The sequence below is a fragment of the Zonotrichia albicollis genome, chromosome 10, assembly GCF_047830755.1.
Source record: "Zonotrichia albicollis isolate bZonAlb1 chromosome 10, bZonAlb1.hap1, whole genome shotgun sequence".
In the NCBI taxonomy this organism is placed as follows: domain Eukaryota; kingdom Metazoa; phylum Chordata; class Aves; order Passeriformes; family Passerellidae; genus Zonotrichia; species Zonotrichia albicollis.
In genome coordinates, this window is record NC_133828.1 from 13922280 (window position 1) to 13945915 (window position 23636).

The 23636-nt window shown below is 35.5% G+C and overlaps 1 protein-coding gene across 6 annotated transcripts in view; it reads right to left on the reverse strand.

Annotated features, from left to right (window-relative positions):
- Positions 1-23636, reverse strand: part of NCKAP1 (NCK associated protein 1) — a 52977-nt gene that overhangs the window by 9989 nt on the left and 19352 nt on the right. For 3 of the 6 annotated variants that reach the window (XM_014266975.3, XM_005486923.4, XM_074548116.1), the window contains 25 exons: positions 21441-21527; positions 21186-21242; positions 20040-20182; positions 19863-19953; positions 17673-17810; positions 16973-17021; positions 16335-16491; positions 15639-15695; positions 15016-15112; positions 14652-14758; positions 13453-13585; positions 12079-12160; positions 11625-11683; positions 10898-11043; positions 10254-10386; positions 8480-8599; positions 8082-8221; positions 7248-7379; positions 4779-4997; positions 4167-4297; positions 3647-3744; positions 2530-2623; positions 1830-1912; positions 1279-1359; positions 362-455 (listed from right to left, as the gene is read on the reverse strand). In XM_014266975.3, coding sequence (XP_014122450.1) covers positions 362-455; positions 1279-1359; positions 1830-1912; positions 2530-2623; positions 3647-3744; positions 4167-4297; positions 4779-4997; positions 7248-7379; positions 8082-8221; positions 8480-8599; positions 10254-10386; positions 10898-11043; positions 11625-11683; positions 12079-12160; positions 13453-13585; positions 14652-14758; positions 15016-15112; positions 15639-15695; positions 16335-16491; positions 16973-17021; positions 17673-17810; positions 19863-19953; positions 20040-20182; positions 21186-21242; positions 21441-21527 — 2728 coding nt within the window. Of the gene's footprint in view, positions 1-361; positions 456-1278; positions 1360-1829; positions 1913-2529; positions 2624-3646; positions 3745-4166; positions 4298-4778; positions 4998-7247; positions 7380-8081; positions 8222-8479; positions 8600-10253; positions 10387-10897; positions 11044-11624; positions 11684-12078; positions 12161-13452; positions 13586-14651; positions 14759-15015; positions 15113-15638; positions 15696-16334; positions 16492-16972; positions 17022-17672; positions 17811-19862; positions 19954-20039; positions 20183-21185; positions 21243-21440; positions 21534-23636 lie in introns of all 6 variants that reach the window. The other 3 variants (XM_005486924.4, XM_005486922.4, XM_026793389.2) reach the window with 1 other exon arrangement.

Below are 23636 nucleotides of genomic sequence, written 5' to 3' on the forward strand. Positions count from 1 at the left end.
ATTCAGCTGCTAATGCTCACTTAGCTGACAGATTTGTCACACATCTGTGCAACAGAACTGATCAAGCTGTTCACAAGACACTCTTATTGTCATTGTTGAATTACAGCAGTGTTCACCATTAAATTCCTTCTACATCTACCTGATACCCTTTTCTAGGTCAGCACATCCATTCATGCATATTTGAAAAGATTCTCAAGCTAACACCAACAAACAGCAGGCACAAGTAATTCATCCTCTTATGCCATTTATCAAGTTTATTGAAGGAAAACAAAGAAGTCAAGATATACAAGTTTCGTCCCAGCACTTTAAACACTTCTTTTCTCTTTTTAGCATTTTTAGTTTTGAAGTTGGAACTTGTTACCTGATTTTTGGGAAGACAGTGCTACTACCAAGGCAGGATCAATCTCACAAGGCAATCCAGCAGCTGATGACAGTTCATATACATTCATTGCCACCTGAGGACCAGAAGAAAGACAACACTGAAGGCTTTCATGTCAAGATGATGAAGCAAGTTTTTGCTGTCATGCTTAAAATGAGTTTGAGGCACTAAGGAATTTCAGAGATTTGGCAAATGTTAGACAGAGACTGTAGATTTTGTTTGTTTCTAACCTCCACTGAGCAGCTGTGTCTGTACTTTGTGAACCAGATGGTAATTTTGCTGTGTCAAGCCAAACAAAAGTCATATATGTTCCCACATTACCTCCAAAGCAACACCCTGACTTCCAATTAGCTGTTTCCACATCTTTCTTTAATGTTCAAAACAAACTGACATATTTTCTCTACCAGATCTAAAGCATCAGCCAACATCTACAAATACAGCATTTTTAAACAAGCATTTCATACAGTGGGTTTACCAAAAATTTCAATTTAGGTAAAAATCAGACTTATCACTATTACATGCACAGAACTCCAACCACACAGACAGTGTTGAAATATTTTGTTTTACCAGCTGTACTGCTCACAGTGTGGAGCAGCTCAGCACTCTTCCCCTCGTCTTTTTTTAACACTTTATAAGTCCATCAAAGTTCTCAAATGTGATCACAGGCAGAGAGAGACTTGTACTTCTTCTATCAGTTGGTTGTGATTTTTTCCCTAGAACATTAAGAAGCTGCAGATCCACATTTACTAAGCTCTTAGAGGGGGGAAAAATGGGGGAAAAAAAAAGAAAAAGGGTGCTTTTTGTTTCTGGATGTTCAACACTAAACATGAAAGTCTTGTTGCTTACGTATTTTCAGTAAACTCCAAAACTACTCTAGCAGCCTTTCAGCCAAACATTACCTTCATGTCAGTCTCTCTTGGAATGTGATCTTTGAAGTCCTCAATGGAACTTACAAGGAAAGGAATGTGGTAGGATAAGACCTACGAGACACAAATATGCACAAAATGAGAAAAATTGCTTCCCGAGTTAATTATGAGTTAGACACTACCATTATTTTACTGGGCTTATTTTCCTTTTTAATGGGTTTTATTTTACACATTTGTATTTGTTTCTATGTAGATTTAAGACATTAAAGCCTAACACATGTTTGCAATAAAAAAGGGAAATAAAACCCTTCAAAATGAGTAAACACAGAAAACACATTTTAAATTAAATTTGATGTTTTAATGCAACAGTTCTCTGAACAGTACTCAAAAAACAGACTCCCTCAACCCAAGTTGCAATTCCAAGTTCAGTTCCAACTGAGTATTGCCATTTTACCCACATGTCATCAACCTTTTAAGATGACAATGTTTTAAGCATTTCTGAACAGTTAAGGTTCAAATATCCTATCATTCCTTGAAGTTAAATACAATGAAAATGATTCAGAACATGTTCAGTTCTTTCTTACATCTCTAAGTGCTTCCTGGGCCAAGGACCGAAAAGACAAGATAACACCAATAATTGTCATTCTCTTCAAAACACTGTCAACAGCTGAAAAGAGAACAATGGACAAAGTGTTGAAGTTTGCAAGCTCAATTCTTTAAATAAGAGAAACAAAATATTACACAAAATATTGAAAGCAACAAGGTACTGAAACAAAGCCCTTCCTTAAAAGAGCCAAAATAAGCAGTGCTAAAGCAGGTTTTTATAGCTGAATCCACAATGGGATTTTCAGTAGAAGACTATCACATTTACCACTTCCTGGAATGAAACCCAGTATACACAGCTGGCAGTCCTGGATTCTAGCACTGGTTCTGTGCTTTCTTGAGGACAAAAATGCTTCTTTACTGTAATTATTTTTTGTTTCACATTAAGCTATGTATCAGGCTTCCACATTACTGCTGCTACAGCTAGGTATTATCATCCCTGAAATGATGCTCAAAATTCATCACTGATATTGTGCCTGTGCACTAAATAACACTGAAATCTCACTTTGTACATGAGAAGACTGGAAAAGTTCAAAATGATTCATCAGTTTATATGAGCTCATGTACATTTTGCTGCTTACAGATATTCAATGCAGAGAAATTAATTTTTCCCATTTTTTTTACAAAGACAAATATAGGAAATATCTGTGTATCTTTAGTAGGGTCTTGTTAGATACTCACATGATAATCTTTTAAAGAGTGCTGCCATCTGGTCTGGCTTGTCAAAGCTGGTCCTCATTTGTGTTAGAACTTCAACATTCTCCACCACAAGTTTCTATAAAGAAGCAAAGATCCATGTCAGCTATGGATTTCAGCATGTCAACTGCACAAATGCCTGATTTAGGACATTTCAACTTGGCAGAAAAACAACTAACCCCAGGGAATACACATGTATCCTATGTGTTCTTAATGGGACTCCAATATCAATATCATTATCAGTCACTACTATACACAAAAGCAAGCACTGAATCAAAAAGCAGAGGATTTAGATACCCCTTAGAACATGATTTTTGTATTGAGCAATGTGTACCACATCCTAAAGCAAAGGAATTTAACTCTGTGAAAATCAGACAATAGGTCCTTATGCCACTCAGCTTTTTAGAAGAAAAGCATAGATGTTACAATAAAAATATAAATTCACAATCACTTCTTTGGGATTGTTGCTTTCACTAATTATGCTGAAATTTTATGTTGGTAAAACTGAAAAATGGAATCAAGAGTGGAAGTTGACTGTGAAACCTTGATGCTATTTACTTGAAATTTTCTTCCACTATAATATGAGAAAGCAAAGACATAGTTCCAAGTCCCAACACCTTAGCCTGAAACAGTTAAACTCAAGTGCAGTAGTTTGCATTTCAGTTTGGCCAGAAGAAAAGAAAATGTGTCTATTTCTAATTTTTAACAGCTCTCATACAAGCAACTTGTAAGATTAGAGTACATGTAATAACTTTCCTGAAATCATTCTCCAAATATTTAACAGATTAAAATTTAAATTAGAGATTGCATAATCACACCTCTAAAATGTCAGATCCAAATTTCCTGCTAGCTGAGGAAATTAGGCTGTGCCAAGCTGTATTTTTAAACTCTCTTCAAGCAAAAAATAGAGAGCTCATTCTTATAAAAATATTTTTGCAGTCTCAATGCTAAGCACGCTATTTCAGGAAGGGAAAAGTGATTATGTAGAGGACAATCAACAGCTAAGAAAACGCAGATCTCTTGTGTTCTTCTGAACATTGAAGCTCCTTGTGTTTAAAGAAGACTTTAATTAATGTTCCCACCCACCAGCTTCCAAGGTTACCTTAAGCTCAGCAACCTGTGAAGAGATGTGCCACATCAGACTTTCACTCAAGAACTTCATGCCATATGGTCCCAGAAGTTCAGAAAGGGCTCTCATTTCTGAGAAATAAAAGAAACTCTTAAACTTCCAACATTGCATCTTCATTTATTTGCAGCCCATCATGTGTTTTATTAAAACCCCAGCATGGTGTTTTAATAAAAGATATTTTACCCCAGAGTATAATTTTAAAGACAAGAATTTGTAATTTGTATGGTAGTAAACTGAAGCAGAAGTCACCAACACATAATATACCCATCTCTTTAGCTTAAATGTAATACTACTTTGACCAAAACCAGGTAAAGTGAGACAAGAGGCAGCGTGAATAAAAAGTACTTAAAATACTACTGAAGGATAACAACTGTTAACTCTAAGAGTTAGCTGTTATTTCAGTAACAGTTGCTCTGAGAGTTGCTGTTATTCCAATTACTCAAGCAATACAATAATTGTCCTTCACAAATATAGTATAAACATCAAAGTTTACCTGATATATCAGAGTATTCCTCAGCATTGAATGTCAATTCATTTTCTGTAGGCAAATTCACAAATGCTTTCATAGCTGGGAAATAGGCTATGTGACCATTGCTGACCTGCCGTAGCAAAGTCTCCAAATACCTTACCAGAAAAGAGAAATATTTTAGATGAAAAGGCACATCTTCATGGATACTCTATGCAGATGAAATGTCACACAACTGTGTGACAAGGGACAGCAAAGCCCATACACCAAAGCATTATTTTCCTAGTTCAACTGGTTTTACTCTGTGTCTTGTCCTTACAAAAAATATAAGTTTGCCAACAGGCAAATTTCAAGCTGCTTTTAACAGGTAGAGACAAAGGTAAACATGTGATGTTGGAAACTTAAGAAAAATTAAAATAACTCCACTCTATATCTCATCCCTATAACAAGTATAAGGAGTTTGCCAACAGGTGAATTTCAAGCTGCTTTTAACAGGTACAGAGACAAATAAACATATGATGTTGGAAACTTAAGAAAATTTAATGTAACTCCACTTTTCCAATTCCAGATTTTTCATTAAACAACAGTAACAATAAAAATCTCTAAAAAATTTGTAACAAGCATTGATGCAATACTTACCAATTTGTGTAGAGACTGGTAATGGTTGGCTCACCATGGCTATCTAAATGCTGGGTTTGCTGAAGCAGAACATTGTTAAACACTCGTGTAATGTCAATTTGTACATAATTTTCTATTGACTGCAGCACTGTCATATAGGCTCTGACACTGGTCAACAGCTCTGAAGGCTTTGCAATCTCTTGTGTTGCTTGATTATACATTGTCATTCCAACAATTGACCTTTTGGAAACAAAAGGATAGGAAGAAAAAAAATTAATTTCTTAGTAAAATCCAACAAAGATGCAGCTATAAAGATGATTTTAAGTCCACAGATTTTCACAGAATGGCCTGGGTTGGAAGGGGCCTTAAAGACCAGCCAGTTTGACCCCTCCTGCCATGGACAGGGACACCTTCCACTAGACCAGGTGGCTCAAGAGCTCCATCCAACCTGGTCTGAAACACTTTCAAGCATGGAAAATATTCACTTTACTTGAATACTTCTCAAATCCTCAAGTATAAAACTCTCATCAATGCACATGCTACACCAGCACTTTTAAAAACTCTTTTGGATTCCAAAGACAACTGTATCTGTGGTTCCAGTAAAAATTTAATGAGACTAATACTCACCAAGCCCTTTTTAAATTAAGTTTTTTTCCCTCATATGAGCAACCCACACTGTGCAAGGTTTATGTAACAACTACTTCAGCAAATAAATTAATTTTGTTGAAGTCTTTTAGAACTTCCTGGAAATGCAAGAGCAATCATGTATTGAAGTGTTCAAAGCATATTAACAAAAAAAATTATTTGACCAAAGCTGCTGTTACAGTTTGAAATATCTTTTAAAAAACAACATAGCTATAGTATAGTATGAATGGAAAAATATATCCAATATATATATAAAGTAAATAAATAAAAAAACCTATTATGAAAAATAAATCTCCCTTCAGCTAACACAGTGATTTCTATGTTTAATCAAGGAACCAAGAAACTGCAGGACAAACTTTAATTTGCTCAAATTCTCACTATAAATAAAACCAGGTTTCAAATAACAGACATTCATAGGCTAGCTTTCAAGCTAGAGCAGAACTGTATATTGCATTTTAACATACATGGACATGGACCTTATCCAGTATGTCACTGGAACCAGGTCCTCAAACAAACTGTGCCAGGGGATCCTTAAAAGCAGCCTTAGCAAACAAACACCTGTTGTAGTGGTTATTTTCAATTATAATGGTCTCAGACTTCTAAGAGCCAAGCTTTTAAGTAATATGTACTTTTCAAAGACAGAACAGCAATTAAAAAAAAAGAAATTGGTAGATAACAACATCACAGGTAAACAGGATGAGTTACTCTGGAGAAGAACACATTATTTAGAGTAACTTTTTTGTTGTTGTTAAGTATTTTCAACAGTTTGCTTCTGAAGTAGTCTCTTATTTAAAAAAAAATTTCAAAATTGATACAATAACAAGATTAAGAGGCATAATAATAAGCTCCAGTCCAATCACACCTGACACAGAGGAGCTTAAAACAGTAAAGAAACCCCAACAGTGAGACACTAACACTTCTTTTAAGGAACACTGCAAGCCTCTGAAAGAAATACCACTTGAAGGTCTGAAAATAATTATAAATTGCATACCTATTATGCTCTGCCTACAAGTTTCATTTCTTTAATGAAGTAAAAAAAAGGAAAGAAGTCTCTGAAAATAATGTGCCTGTTGCTTCAGCCCCAATCCAAAAGCTGACCTCCCCCAAATCAAAATAATAAGCACAAGTGACCAACACTGGTCGAAATTCATAAACCTGAAGAGCTGACTTCTTAAATCATCATGAAGTTATCTTGATTTTTATGCCACCTTATCTTACTGATGGAATGCTCCAATGACCTAATATTATGTCTTAATGATTAAACTGATTAAGCCTTATGCCCTGCTTGAAATACATAACCAGTAATCTTTGGTATAAAATAGTAGGATAACTGGCTGGTTTTATATGAAGTCCCCTACAGAAGTTGCCATCTGCCTATTACTGTAAAAAATTATGGGAAGGTCAAGGTTAGAACAGACAGGAATATCAAACATCAACACTTTATTATTAAAAAAAAAAAGTAACTGCATATATTCTCAGTTGGCTTTGTCAGATCTTGACTTCTGATTTTTAGACTTCCTTTTAGCAAGGCAGTGGACTCAAATACTCAAGAATGGTGGGAATAAATATTTTCATACATGCCTAAAAACTACCAGCTCCTACAAAATACACAGGATTGGAAATGCAGGACCTGGCTGTTAAACAGATTATATGGATTTCAACATATTTTATTTTAAAACAAGAATTGACTAGTGTGTATGTCTGCACATGAAACTTAACAATCATTTTGTTGGGATTCTACTCACAGGTTTCACAATCCACCCTTAAAGCCTAGTTTAATGTAGCAAGTACACAATATTTCCAACAAACTGGCAAAGACTTATCTTGTATATCAATGTTTCTTACTTGGTAAAGCGGATTTCCAGGTGAGATGTCAAATATTCTCTTGGAGTAAACGTGTGCTCCCAAACCACCATGTTTGGTACATAATTGATTGAGAAGCAGAGCTCAGAAAGTGCAGTATGCAGTTTGTCCAGGCTTTAAAAATAGACAAGAAATTAATAAAAATATTTAATGTAACAGAAGTGTATACTATCATGGAAGGCACATACTGAATGGATAATGCTTCAAAAGCAAGTACAGGTCTAACTCTTCATTATCATGTTCTGCTTTGAGACTTTCCTAGCATATTTAAAAACAAATATTTTGGCCAAGAACACATCCTACAACTGGATATTGATCTGCATTGCATACAGTGATGTGAGATATATTTTTTTAATCTACATATAGATATGTATTTTTTTACCCCTCCAAAAAAGAAAAAATGTTTAAGTGACTAACAAGGCAGAAGGAACTTCCTGTCCAGGCTGTAATTAAGAGAGCTAAAGCATGGTAAAATCCGAGATGCCACCCAGTCCTTGGGCTCACATGCCCACAGTTAATATGACTATTCAGAAAGCCCAGCTACAGCACAGGGGTTCTTTCTGCTCAGGAAAGGAAACAGCCAAGGGATAAATTCAAGTGACAAAAAATCCTATTACTTATGTAACAAAATTCAGTCTCTCTACAAGCCACAGAAGCATCATAAGCTTACAAACTGCAAAGCTGTCAAACTTACAGCCAATTAAATTTATTCAAACAAATTAAGCAAGAAGCACTCGATATGTAAAACATATTGAAATGTGTGAAACACATTTTGACTTGGGATTCAAGGTGAAAAGAACAGAAGAAACAGCTTACTTTGTCACAACCAATCTGTTTTTCCTCATGCTTTCTACTCCTGGTTTCTCCCTTTCAGGTTCTCCTTTCTTTCCAGTCTGTTTTTTTGACTTCTTGTTCACTGCTTGACTGATGGTTTTGGCACAATGTTTTGGCAACAACTAGTAAACAAAAAGAAACAGCCCCTCCAAATTAAAATCCCGTTTTTTTTAGCACATTTCATCACACAAATAACACATTCTTCCTTTGACACAATTCTAGTATTAAAAATTCTTGCTCAAACCACCTTCAATTTTATAAACAAAGCTTACCCAAAAAACACAGAGAAAAAAGCGAACAGAAAATATCCAGAAAGCTGAATGGAGAAAATCTCAAATTAAAATAAAATAAAATATTAAAACAGACATAACCATACTCACCTGGTCACTCAGGGTACACTGTTCTGTGCAAATGTCTGTGATGAGATTTCGAGCCTGCTTGGCCATTTCATCCAAGAACATGTTACACAAGGAAAGGCTTCGATCCCCAATGTGATGTCGCTGTTCAAAAGGGAGAAAAGGAAACAGGATTTGCAGTTTCCCATCAGTCCTACAGAACTGCAGAGAACAGCTCACTAATCATAGAACTAGGATATGGGAAATAATAAATTATTTAGTCCTCAATAATCTTGACTCCTGGCTGGTTTTTTGTTTTTGGAAGCAATTTGAACCATGAAATTTTCAAAGTCACCATTAAAAATATTCTTTGTAAAAAAAAGGCAAAAAAAAAGTTTGAAGAATAGGTTTTCACATTTAATTTTGGACCAAGTCTGCTTTAATGTGTCCAATATTCCAAGGTCTCTGTGAATGTCCTCTTCATTAGTACGTGCCAATACTAAGTCTAGGGGGAAAAGAGCATGCAACTCAAGCTATAGAGAAAGCAGTGTCCTTCAGATCACTGAGAAAGTCAATAATAAAGCCCTGCTGCATTAATTTCTGGATTCTGTTCCTTTCTCACTGGATCTGCACAAGCCCAGCCTCTGTCTTGCTGAAATCCTCCTTTCACCACTGATGTTTACTTTCTATCAGCCACACTATGACACACTGTATGCAGCACAGCAAAGATTATTTTTCCAAAATTATAATAGTTACTGAGGAATACAATTCAGATATTGAATTTCAAGTTCTGCTGGCTGTGACAAATGTGCTTGCTGCAGCTGAATGCACAGTAACTAGTGTTCAGTGGAATTTGGCTACTGATTTCTTACTGTTATTATAATTGTTCTCAAAGATGTTTCTTGTCCTGAAGGATTCAGCTTTCTTGGAAACTTTTTAGTGCTTGTCTAATATAAATAGCATTGTCTGCTATTTAAAGCAAAGCATACAAGGAAAATATCTATATAGATGCATACTGTAATGAAGTTTAGCAGAAAATAATTTTATTTTCAAAGAAGAAAACTCCATATTGTGTATATTACAATAAATCTTACTCAACTAATTGTTTCAGATGAGCACTGTTAGCAATGAAAACAACATTGTCATAAGTACTAGATAACAATGGCCAAGTTAACTCCCAAACTAATTTCAAAGTGAATGGACATACAGGAAATGTACTAAAGGATTTATGCCCTTACAACAAAAATAGAAAGAATTTCCTCAGATTCTAACTACTTCCTTTAACAAAGAGTCCATTTCTTCAAGCACCACAGTATTTTTTAAATTCTAACTCTAACCAACAAGGTTTCCATTACCCAGTTCTGAGCAAAGCAAATGCTTGCATTATACTGTGTATCACTTTTTTTTTTCTTACTGAAGAAAACTGTAACAAGCCATATAGAACTCCCAGCTTCCTATTTCCTTCTCCCAGCCATGACTGTATAAACCATTTCAGAGGAAAACTGTTGCTTCTAAGTTTTAACAGGCAGAGAGGATTTATTAGCATCTAAGCCTGAAAAGTCATCTAATTTTTGTACCCTAGCTAATCCCTCTTTAAAGCAGAGATCAAAATTCTTTCTCACCTGAGAAAAGGATTTAGAGATCCATGCATGAAGAATCAGCTAACAAGGTATCTACTTGTTTTACCTCCATTTTTACATTTTTAGCACTCTCCTCCCTCAAATGTCAAATTGCCATAACAAACACCTTCTTGCAGTGTTTAGCTCTAGCTCACTCTTGGTTGAATAAGAGATGAAAATAACTAAAATTGAAAAATTACCTCTTCAGGGCACAGTTCATGGGTACAGCTCATAAAGTGAGTGCAAAGCAGTGGGAATGCAATTGAGTATCTGGATTGAGAGGGAAGCTCCAAACACTGCTGAAACATCTTCTCAAAAGCACGACTATAAAAACTGAACAGAATTCATCAGTTATTAATCAGACATTTAAATGCAATATGTATATTTTTTGCTGCAAATAAGGGTTACTTCACACAAACCAAATGTCATCATAAACACATTTGGTATACCAAAAAATGATGAAAGTATAGGGAAGTTTGGGTTGTTTTCTACATTCACTTGCTATGCATTTTATTGGCACATCTATTTTACATTATTATTATTATCATAATAATTTTTTATTCTGATGTGTGCCACATAGGGACTGTAAAACTTGCGCTTTTTGCGAAGAAGTATTAAGAAAAAATCTGCAAACGATTCCTGATCAATTATATGAATGTCAGAATAAGTCTGACAAATGTTCATAAATATCTTTTTCAAACTAATTCTGCTAGAAACCAGAAATTCCAATTGATTCTTCCACTGGCCTATCTTCCTACAAAGTGTGCTATTTAAAAATCACACTTTCAAGGACAAACCAAACAATAAATAATAAAAAACTTGTACAGTTCTGTTAGTAGCATACCAAAAGATAGAAAGGTCTGAGGTTTCCACCAACATCTCCACCAAAGAGTCTACCATTTTTGTGTGGAAAATGATTGTGTTCATCATTTTTCCTAGTTCTCTATGATCTGCAAGGCCAAGTGAAGCTTTAGAAACGCTGGTGTAGGCCTGGAAAGAAAACACAATTTCTATGTTGAATCTGCAGCAGCTTTTGTGCAAATTCCATTGCTATTGCTCAATATCAGTGTTAAATAATATTTGTGCTATGCATAGGACACCTGTGTATTTAAAGACTATGCAGGGATTCTTCTCCTTCCACTAGAGCTTAAAAATCAGCAAACTGCCTTTCAGTGAAATCTCTAAAGAACCACTGGATATGGCACTAATTCACAGACAAACTGCTGAACAAATGCATTGGCTAAACACAAATTTGTAATCTCTCCCTCAGCAGTGTAGGCACGTTGAATCACACCCTGCACACCCACCAAACAGCTCAGCCTCAACACATTCTATTTCTGAACTGTTATAAACACCCCAAGGGATGATTTGCAAAAAGTACTCAAAGCAGACAAAGTTATATCAAAACACAGCAAATTATCTCTTCAAGTATTTGTTTGATTTTAAGAGTAGGTTGTTTTTAGATAGCCTGTTACCCACTTGCAGTGTGAGAGTAACCTAGAACAGCAGTAATCTATGAAACATTTTGGTTTTAAGTTAGTGAAACATCCTGCATATTTACCAATTCTTACCTGCAATCTGAACCAATCTAATCTCATTCCTCTGAAGTCAAACACCTCTCCATCTTCAACTGCATCAGGAAAAAATATAAAACAGAAAACCCTTAGAAAACAATAACAAATTGAGATATGCTATATCAGACCTTTTAAAAACCCCAAAGTACTAAAGAATTATTTGGATAGTGAACCTCATGTTTTTACCCAGGAATTTTAATCCAGTACAGTTGCAGTAAAAGGAAGTAACATATCTAGAGGACAAGATGTGTAATGTTTTCTGTATTAAAAGGTTGGATTACTACCCAATAGCATCCTTTGAAAAAGGGAGACACCACAAGAAGCAGATACAAAAATGAAAGAGAAACACGGGAACAAAATCAGTTTGTCTCCTTCTACTGATTACATGAAACAAAAGTGATTAAACTTCTCAGAGGAATCTGCCAATCTTCCAAAGATCATTTAAACTTACCTTGTTTCACACTTAGTGAAGTCATTGTGTTTACAAAAGAGGACATGATGATTGATTCATCTTCTGGGCACACTGAAAGATTCTAAAAGAAATGTTGTGTCTATTATTATTATTATTATTATTATTATTACTTTGAACTTGGTTTATGAAAAAATGTCAGTATCTATGCCCCATTTATCAGCTATGCTCTGAAATGTTCAAAAACCTACAAGAGGTAACTTAATCAATGGAATATTTCAAATAGTGCTATTTAATAGCTTTCACTTTTTAATTGATTGCCTGATGACAAATACTTAGAAAAGATTGCTTCCAAACCAATATCAGCTCAAAATGGGAAAATCTGTCAGTAAATGTAGTTACACTACATTTTCTGTCCTGTCTGCAATGAAAATTGGGTTATTGCAGAATATAATGGAGCCCACATCAGCATTGCTTTACGTCCAAAAAACCCTTCCCTCAAAATTTTTATTTAAAAAAATATTCAAATTTATTTTACTAAACATTCAAATTTTACAAAATGTAACAAAAATCTTTGCAGTTTTACTAAATAGGACCACACTTCTGTTAAGTAATGCAATGCAGAGGTTCCTCATAATTCCAGAAAAAACTAATATTGAAACCTAAAGGCTGAAAAAATCCAAATTACCTCTCAATCGCTTGTTTAATGTGGTGCTTGACAGCTGTTATGAATGAATGACAACTAAAATTCAAGCCAGTTTTTCCCCTCATTTCAACTTGGGCTCCATCTAGTGGGGTCACCAGGGAATAAAACCAAAGCACTTCAGAAAGTTTATCCTTTCTTGGTTGGGCTAAATAGGAAAAGGTTTCTACACTCCTTCAGTGACAGTACCTGTTCTACAGTCTCTAAACATAACAGTGCTTATAACAGTCATATATGAATACTGAAGTGTATAAATTCATACCCCTTGTAATGGTCTGAAGCTGTGTCAGGGGAGGGTTAGGTTGGATATTAGGAAAAGGAAAGGGAAATGTTAGGAAAAGGTTCCTCCCCCAGAGAGTGGTTGGATCCCCAGGGCTTGGGTCACAGCCCCAAGGCTGCCAGAGCTCCAGGAGCATTTGGACAATGCTCTCAGGCACAGGCTGGGATTGTTGGGGTGTGCTGTGCAGGGCCAGGAGCTGGACTTTGATGAGCCCTGTCGGTCTCTTCCAATTCTGGATATTCTGTGATTCTATATAAAATCCACATGTTTTTATATAAGTCTAAATCCCAGAATTAAACAGTAAGTTAATCTGTTTTACTCCGTAACGTTCACCAAATTCCACAAACTGGGATGCATTTTATCATGTCATTTTGGACAAAAAGCCCTTGTTCAAATTTACATTTGAGAAGACAGAACCATGATGCTGCCTTACCTGCACCAGCTCATTTAACACCACTGCATCAAAGCCAGAGAGATACTGTACATAATATCTCTGCATCACTGGTCCGTATTTCCGCACGTGTGCCCTCAGCTCCTCCATGTAGAATATCAGCTCAGCTATGTGCCTGGACAAAAAACCAAGGAAAAGCTTAGAAATGTCACTCAAAATATTCAAATAAATTTCTATCATGGGAATTTCCTCCTATACCTTGCTTTTAAAGCAATTATCAATAGCTAGTTTCTGTAGAAAAGTATTTGTTACTGTTGTAAAAGGAGCTTGCATAGGTAATTTTCTCTGCAAGCTCAAATCCACTCAACAGGACATAAGTTAGCAGGATATCACCATAGTAATCCTCAAAGATTTGTATAACTATTCAGTTCTTTTTCTGAAGAAGCCCTTCTGTACAGCTCTATTTGCAAAAACATTTTTCTCAAAAAGTAGTTAAACTTGGAAAATACAAGTGTAAAAACTACTTTTCTGTTTTTTTGGTGTTTTTTTTCCCAAGCCATGAGGATGGTGAAATACTAGCACAGGTTGTTTCAGAGAGGCTCTGGAACCTCCATCTTTCCTTAGCACCTAAATCCAGTGAAGAGAATCCAAGATTTTCCCACTCCAGCTCTATAAATGGCCTTGTGATTGTTACTTGTTTAAAATCCTGCAGTCTTTCATTTCAACCTTGTGTCCAACAATCTTGAGAAATCTCCTGCCTATCCACACTTGTAAGATCTTGTAATCATATTTCTCATTTTTACCATCTGCTTATGGTGACACTAAAGATGTATTACATAACTAAAGTGTAGCTGATTTAAAAGACAGTTTTGCTACAAGAGAATCTACAAATCAACAAAAAGTTTTTTGAAAATTTTCTTGCCTCCTTCATTAGTTTTATCAATGCAAAATCAATGAAGACATGTGGAAAAAACCTTTATTTTTGCCTATTCAAAGTTAAAAAAACAAAACCTACATAAAATACTTCTATTTTATATATGAATTTTCACAGATGTGCTCCAATTTCTAGGACAGTCTTTCTAGTTTTCTGTTTTGATGGGACACTTAATATTCCCAAATAAAATTTTTCTGAACATTCCCAGATGCTCCATATAGCCAACCTTTTCTGAGATTCCACTGCCTTCATCTATTTTGTCTGTGTAATTCTATTATTGAAGGAACTGCATTAAAAATGCACATACTTATCTATGAAATCATCTGCGCTCTTCTTTGGCATATTGTCTGCATGACGAAGAAGCCAAATAATTTCATCGCGAGCAAAGGATAATGCCATAAATACAAAAAGTGCCTGAAAAACAAATGTTCAAACAATTTTTGTGAACAATTGCCTATCACAATTGTTCACAAGCTTATCAATACACACAACAGCTGAATAGTTTGTGCACTCAAGAGGCAACTAGTCTCTAAAATCCAAGAACTTAAAAAACTAAGGTTTTCTCGGAGTGAAGAGACGAGTTTTTTCCCCCAAAGAAAATAAAGATTGGATTTACTGTTGAGAAACACGCTGGTTTTTGCAGAAATGCAAGCCAAAAAAGCTGTCATTACCTTGGGACCCAAGAGGCCTGGCTGGTCAGACAGGACAGTGGCAAGTTCTTTGAGTGCAGAACGTAAAAACTTGCGTCTCTCTCTATGCATTGAACCACTGCATCGAAAGAACATACATTATCCACTATGCCAGACACTGAATACCCGATTTGCAAAAGCATTCAACACCAAGCATAGCCAGATTATATTATACCAACTGCAAAAGTTCAGAATTTTGAAGAATGTGGTTCAAAAAATTGGCATCCACATCACCAACACCATATATTCTTGGAGCAGCATTAAACTTGAATCCCAAGTTCTGTGCTCCCTCTCTGTGATGTGAATTGGACTACATTAAAACATTTCTTTTTAATCTTTCACATTTTGTAATCAGACAAAACATAACTAATGAATAAACTAAATACTATCATCCTGATAATTTGAAAAATAATCCAGAACTTGGGAAGTTAAATCCATAATAACATTAAGCAAGTCCAGATTTAAAAGAACAATCAGTAAATGATTCATTTGAAAATGCATGACTAATTCTGCATTTAACAAATTCTGTTTGTACAATCTTTATCATTTTGCTTTAAGAAAACCAATCCTCAAATCTGTCAGAAGAACTTTTTAAAGACACTTACGCATGTGAAACAGCAGCTTCTTTGCACTCTCTGATGTCATTAATACGCTTGTTGTAGCTGCAAGTAAAAAGCAATCACGTGTGGTATAAGAATCAGCAGCACATTTTAGAAAATCTGAGTGGGACTTGGGAGGAGCTACAAGGTTATTATAGCAAGCAGGATAGAGCAGAAAACACACACCAGCTCCTGAGCAGAGCTAAATGCCAAAACCAGATCCCCAAACCAAAAATACTTTCTACTGAAGTGCTCCTGGTTCTGCACTACATTATATGAAAACTCAGAAAGAAAGTTAAGATCTCTAGTAGCAAGATGCAATTTTGTTCCTTTATTTTTGAGTTTTCATATAATGTACTGCAGAAACAGCGGCAGCAAGATGCAATTTTTCAAGCAAACTCCACATCCATAACATCATTTCCCTTCAGTAAATTGAGATTTGTGGGCGAGATCATCAATCTTAGAGACTGGCCATTTTAGAGACTGATTCACCAGGCTTTCAGAACTGAGATAAAAAAAGGTGTAGTGGTTATAAAATCAGACCCCTAAAACTTATGCATTAAAGAAACAGTCAAGACATCAAGCAGAAATGTTTGTGTACCTAAGCAGAACTTACATGAAACAGAAGTAATCTGTTTGAAACAGTCCTTCAAGAAATATGGCATTTTCAGCAAAGATTCTGAAAGAAGAACAAAAACTTACCCTCTTATGTTTACAAACAAATCTTCTGCAGCTTTGTGAATATGGAACACTTCGTCTCGAAACAGAGCCAAGCAAGAGCTGCTTTGAAGTGCAAGTTTCCAAAGATTCAAAGCTGTAGCATCACTATTTAGGATTCCATGGCACAAAATAAATCCAACTTCAAAAGTTCACATTGATGTATGTCACAAGTCAGATGCACAAAGAAATAAGAGAACAATGAGATGGTTATGTACTTTGTATAAATAGTTTGCATAGATCATTAATAAACTCTTTAATGTATAACATTCTCTAATATATTAAAATTTCCTCCCTCCCCACTTCTAATGGAAGTATTTTTGCAATATTTGTGTAAAATTAATTACATTATGCTGATACTACTTGACTACTTTCATCAGAATTACTGAAGCCCTCGCTTCCAGTCAGTCTGGAACAAACTGATGACACACTCTATTCCAGCAGCACATGCTAAATTCTAGCTTCACTGCATATTAGTACAAATGAAATTTAATCAAGCTATTAATTGTAATTAATAGCTGTAATTAACGCAGCTGTTACACAGTACAGAAAGCAAGTAGTCTTTTAAATGTTAAACAATTTTTTTAATGCAACCATGAGCTGTTTCAGAATATTTTACTCACAAATGATCCATTTTTCCATTGCATCCAGAGATAGGTATTCACATGGCATCTGTTAAAAAAACAGTAATTTGTAGCACACTAGTTACAAGAACTTCTTAGCAAAAAGGCACAAACAAAGCCTTAAATGCTGATGATAGAAGGTCACTGACCACTAACAGTGATTCATGTTTTCAGCACTTCAGAAACTGAGGGTTAGAATATTAAGTGAGCTTCCATACCCTCCAACACCTTGAACAAATTTTGACAAATATTTCTGTTCAATAAACATTGTATTTAACAATATTCTAGAATGAAAGGCTTTTGATGGATACTAATCACAACCTGACAGCCGTTAAAGCTTCAATTTTTTTCAGAAAGATAACCATTCCTATCACAGCTGAGGCAGCAAGTGCAAATATAAATTTTAAAGGACGGACCAGCTCTAATTTCCAGTCTCCTGGCTCACAAACATCTGAGAGGGTACTCAGGATTCCTCCCCTTTACAACTGCAGAAGTTAACATCTCATTTTCTGGTCAACAAATTACTGAAGCTGAAGGCACAAGTTAGTGTAATAGAAACTTTACTTAATGAGAGAAAACTTTCCCCGTGTTCTAACAGCATATTTACTTCTCTGATTAAAAGTCACATAGAGGTAATCCAACAATTATTTTACAGAAAACCCTACTTAACTTTACCATAATGTAAATTAAAAGAGCATACTGTGTCAGACTGTGCAGGATTGAGCATTGTGCTGGGGGCACTGATGAGGCTCAGCAGTTGTGCGTTTCTCCACTGGTCAGCTGAGAGATTCCGTCGAGGATAGACCATCTGGAGTGAGATCAGAGCATCTGAAAGGGACTAGAAAGCAGGCTAATGATTAGTGGCAATGGTCAGTACTGTTTCCTCAGCATTATTACTAACAGCCATCAAAACATTTTAGTGAACTAGTTTTGAAATTAAACATAAGGATAAACCCCATTGCACCTGGCTTATTTGACACATAAAAGACTATTCCAGGCTAGAGGAAGGATGCAAAGAAGCAAGAGTTTGATTTCTATTATTTTAGTTAGAGCTACAAAATTCTGAGTTCAGAATTAGAGGACTTGGAAAAAGTAAGGTATAAAATAAGGCATAAAAGTCCTCTCATACACAACTGGAAGCTGTTAATAACTTATTCAAGAATCCCAGTTGTTGTGTTGGTCCCTTCCCTGCCACTTCCTTTAGTATGGCTTTCCCCATGGTAGCAAATTGTAATTGTTTTGAGCAGACACTGTCTGCAGGAATATCTTTGTAGCAAAGTAAGCTTATCTGGGAAAGTGTATCCTAAGTCTTTTCCCTGACTTTTTTATCAATACTGGTGCTTGAATGAATCCTCAGGCAGCCAGAACAGTAGTGTGAGAGTAGAGGAGGTCACGCAGGCAAAAAAACCAAAGCCACCTGCCAAAGCTAAATGTAAAGGACTAAACAAATACAAAGGACTAGTTTGCTGCAAAGCAGTAGGGATTGCAAACTGGGATTACATTGACAACTTCAGGGTGCAGTTCCACAAGAGCACAGCCCAAGAATGTTTCTGTAGTACAGCACCTGAAAAGATCCCTGACCCCAATTTGTGCTTCTAGCACAGAATAATCACAAGAGCAAAAACTGGACTGAAAGGCATCTTTGCAAATGTGTCAATGGAAAGGACTGATCCACTATTACATACAAGAGCATAAACAAAGATAATACTGAGAAGTAAAGCATCTTTGCTAAAATGTGCACCAGAAATGATTATTTGTAAATGAGATCCTTAGCTAAGTAAGTCTTAACAAGATAGGAATCATGGAAAGTGTAACACCAATAAGATTACAGACAAGTTAGAAGTATTGGAAACTATTTCACTTCAGAGCACTTAGGAAAGTAGCTGGAAAGCTCTTCCTAGTGATAATACTGAAAAGTTTAAGGAAATTGAAAAAAATCTAGAAAAGTAACTAGAGAAGGAAAACACAACCAGTACCTAAACTTCAAAATAGGTAAAGAAAAACCCAAACTTTAAAAACTTTAGGTAATAACTTAAAATTTAACTTAAGCTACTTCTGAAGATTCCAAAGTAAGTTGTAATTGTTAGGCAAATAATTTGCAAGCACCTAGAAAGTAATGTCTTTATAACTGTCGGTCAGTCCTGATCAGAGAAATTTAGTTTGCTTTGACAGAATAACAAATCTAGTGAACAAATGGGAAGTGATAAAACAAGATATAATACTTTGACTTTGTTGAGGCTTCTGTAACTTTTCCAAGGTATTCTTACAGGAAAATACAGCCTAGATAAAACACCATGGAACTGCAACACAACCAACTGTGTAAGAACAGAAACTTAGAAACATCTGTACAGAAAGAACCAAAGGAATTGAGCTTCTTGAACTCAGTGAAGGCAACTCAGCAGCGTGCCAGCTTTTAAGTACAGGAGCTACTGTTAAAGACACAGCGGTGATCTCCAGGATTCCCAGTTTAAGGACAATCCAAAGCAAAGTCCCTTAGGTTACAAAACAGAAAACCACATTTATCTAGGATGGCCACAGAGCAAAACAATCAACTTCACAGAAACATTGTGGATCTCTTTAACTTCAAGCTACAAGCTAACACAAAACACAAAAGTAACTATTCTCAGATGATCCACAAGTGATTTTTAATACATTTCTCATGCTTAGTGAATAGAATAGCACCTTATTAACAGATCTTTAAATTCCTGTATTTCTGCAGGTTGTGCTTTTTAATAGGTAATCCCCAGCCCTAGACATTCAATGTAAGCAGATATCTCAGGTAAAATTTATTCCAAATGGCCTTCAACAAAACAAACCCCTGCACATTTAGTTTTTATCTCTGTTTCTCCCAATTAAGGTTACTGCATGCCTGTGAAAAGTAGTTACATACTTTACTGTGAGGTACAAATTCCTCCATCATTTTCTTTAGAGGATTTTCATAATCCACAATCATCTGGCCAAGGCGTGGATATTCTCTGTCACTAAAAACAACAACAAACAATTCACTGAGGTGAAGCTGTTGCTATCATTAACATCACACACATCTTTTATACAATCAGTTTTTTACCTTGCTCCATGTGTCATTTCATGGGCATAGTTATACAGTCCAATGATAGCCTTCCTTTCTTCAATTCGGGACAGCAGTATCATTAGAGTTGTGTAGGTTATAATCAAATCTAGATAGTTCTTTGTTAAATCAAAGTTTACAGTCTAGAAATGAAAACCAGTAAATTATCACTTAAAAACTTTTAGAAACAAGCATAACACATTTTCCCCTTACATTTCCACCAATTTTCAGCATTTTTTAATACACTGGGCTGTCTTTTGAACAAAGTTCTTGTTCTGGTGGCATGTGACTCTCTATAACCTTAATTTATTCATTCAGATTCCCAGAACTGTTTGCACTCATGAAATTAAAGCATCCAAATAAATCCTTCCAGGCTTAAGTGTCACAGATTACCTGACAGACAGGAAAACTTTTCTTGGTTACTAAGCAGCCAGCAGTGCCATGCCTATGAACTGTATTTTAATAAGACCCAAATGTAAAAGACTATCACATATCCCACCTTCCTTGTAACAGAATACACACCTGTTCCTTTTTCATATTATGAATCTAAATTGGCCAAATTTAAAATAATGACAAAAACTAACAAGGTGACATTAAGAACACTAAGAAATTTGAAACCAACAGGAAAAGGTGTTGGGAGATTTTCTTTTGGGTGCTTTTTTTTCCCTGTATTTGTTTGGTGGTGGTTTTTGTTTTGGTTTGGTTTTTTGTTGGGTTTTGCTGTGTTTTTTTTTTGGGGGGGGGTTTGGTTTAAATATAAGACTTTTAGATGCTTTTGTAGTTGCTTTAGTCAACCCCAAAAATAACTTCCTCACATAGCTTAGGTGGACACAAGTAACAGTCTTGTCTTTTAGCCTCACAAGCCATAAGCATACAGATGACTAGGAGTTAACTTGCAGATCCAATAAATCAAAAATTACTGAAAAGATTTTATGATTGGTAATAATACTGTTACTACTGTCCAGAAGAAGCCTACTAAGAAAAGTCTATTTCTCTATTATAAAAGTTAGAAATGTGAACTCTATGTTGGTTTTTTCTCTTGCATTTATAACTGGAGATGTTTTTGTTAGTTCAAGAAATATCACAAGTCCTTCTCCCACCACTCTGGATATAAACATTTTTGAAAGTTTAAATCTAGAAACTTACAATATCAAAGAAGACTTGGCAAACATCAATAGTGTTTAGCAGCTCACAGACATGGTCCTTGAAAAACAAAGGAATAACTTTAGTTTAGAAAGATAGAATTAAATCACATTACTACGATTAGTGATGGAGCTTCATTTTTTTTTGTTTGAAGAACAGAGTTTCAAGTTCAGCTATTTCATTATATAGTGTTAATTCACCAATAAAATTACAGAAACCCAATGTGGCAGAACAAGTTACACATTATTAATGCCTTACCTTAAATTCCATAACATCGACGAACGTGAAGTAGTATAATGCCAGGTTCTTCAAAATCTCTGATTTTTCTTTCTGGAGCTGAGCAAGCTGTTGCTACAAGAGAAACATAAACATGCCCACTGTTCTTAGAAGATCTTGAGAAGACTGCTGCAAAGTAATCCCTGTGAAGCGCAGAGAAACCACCAGGCTATGCAAAGAAGCTGGAACATGGTTTTTCTAAGACTGAGGCTCTGTGTGTGTCAAATACACAGAGTTCTCAGCACTGATCATTTTAACAGCTGCCCACTACATTTTGAAGATAAAAGTTACATTAGTACACATTAGTACCAGAGTCATATTGTTTAGCTCAGCTAGAGATGAAAATGGTAGTCAGGAGAAGTGTTATGTTATCACATATGTATAATTTGCAAAAGCAGAACAGTACATGAGCACAAATCAGTATGCCAAAACCAAAATAATTATGTTACTTGAGGTGGAAGAAAATAAGGTGGCAGGTTACAAACTTTACTACAGAAAAACATTATGCTTTTAAATTCTGAACTTACCAAAAAGAATATCCAGGCAAAGCCACGTTAAGCATGCAAAATAAAATGTAGATACAAACATAAAATACAGTAACGGTTCTTTGACCAGTTCCATATAAACACAATAATACATTCAAACAAAAGCAACAAAATAAAGAAACATAAAAGAAGCCAAACACTAGCATTAGACACTTGTGGATAAAATGGAAGAGGCAAACGTGAATACAAAGGTAAAATAATTCACATGGATTTATTTTTATATATATTTTAAACAGACAATGAGATACTATTTATTTTTAAAGATTTTCTGAAGGAACAAGATTGATCACTTAGACAATTAAGAACATAAAAAACCAGCTGTTAGTGAACAGCCATTCTGTTTATCTATGTATGACAGTCTCACAGCACTGCAAGTATCCAAATATTTAACTGGCAATATCCAGCTACAAGTTATATCTCCTTCCTGATACAGGAATTGAAATGAGTTAAAGCACAGGAACAATAGGAAAAAGTGCCCTCCAAATATCTGCAAGATTTTAAATTAAAGATGATCAAGTTAAGTAATATCTTTTTCTCAACAAGAGCAATCAATTATAAGACAGATTAAAAAGTTGCTTCAAATTGATTAGCTTATTTTCATGAGAGGTTAGACCTGAGTATGCTGCTTCAGCTCACTCTCTTTTATAAAGCTGTGCTCTGTATTATCAGTTTTATTAAAGCATCAAAATTCTTCTCAATTCATAGAACAAACTGTCTGGATCACAAATGTGAGATAAGATTTCGTTTCCCTCCTCTGAATTTTCAGAGGTGATGAAGATTTTTTAGAAGTCTTGAGCCATAACAAGGCTTCATTATTGCCAAGGAAGACAGGAATACTCAGTTATGAGCAAATCAGAATGGCTACATTATAAAATACTCCTGACAACTCTTAAACTATGGCAAAGGATTGGACTTTGAATGCCTGCCTATGTATTATTTAAGTGTTTTTCATAGAGACATCAGCTGAGGCTTAATTGAAAGAGGTGCAAGTACATGTGTTCATTTTGTAACTTGTCCTGATAAATGTCATGCACCAGGAAATAAGTTATTTCTATTTAATGTGCTGCTGTACAAAAACTTGTTTTCAAATCACAAGATTTGTATTTTGATCCTCAGTATGGGGATTTTTCCAGCATACAGCTTTAACTTCAACTTCCTCGAGCTCAGAGAATGAAGGATGCAGCATCATTACACAAACTCCAGAGCTCCAGGATGGCTGTGCAGCTCCAGCACACCTTCAGCTTGTGCCTACAACTGGAACCACTCCAGAGAAAAATCTGCTTTGTATATTCAGGACTGCTCCATCACTCAACAGTTCTTACACAATGAAAATTCAGTTAAATTGAGTGGTTTTAATTTTGCACCCTGGCCCTGGCCCTTCAAGCATTTCTTGCCGGTTTGTAGAAGACTAAGCAGAAATAGTTTTTTTCTGTGCAGCTAATACAAGTGTGACCCAGATGAAGCTGAGAACTCCTTTCAAGAATTTTCAGAAAGAGATGACAGGGTGTGATCCACAAGTAAGATTATTTCTAGTGCAGAGAAAAAACAAAACCAGAACTCACTACCACTGCACACCCCCTTAACAGCATTTTCTCCACTGCAATCCTAAATCATAGTAAGCAAGGTGCAATGC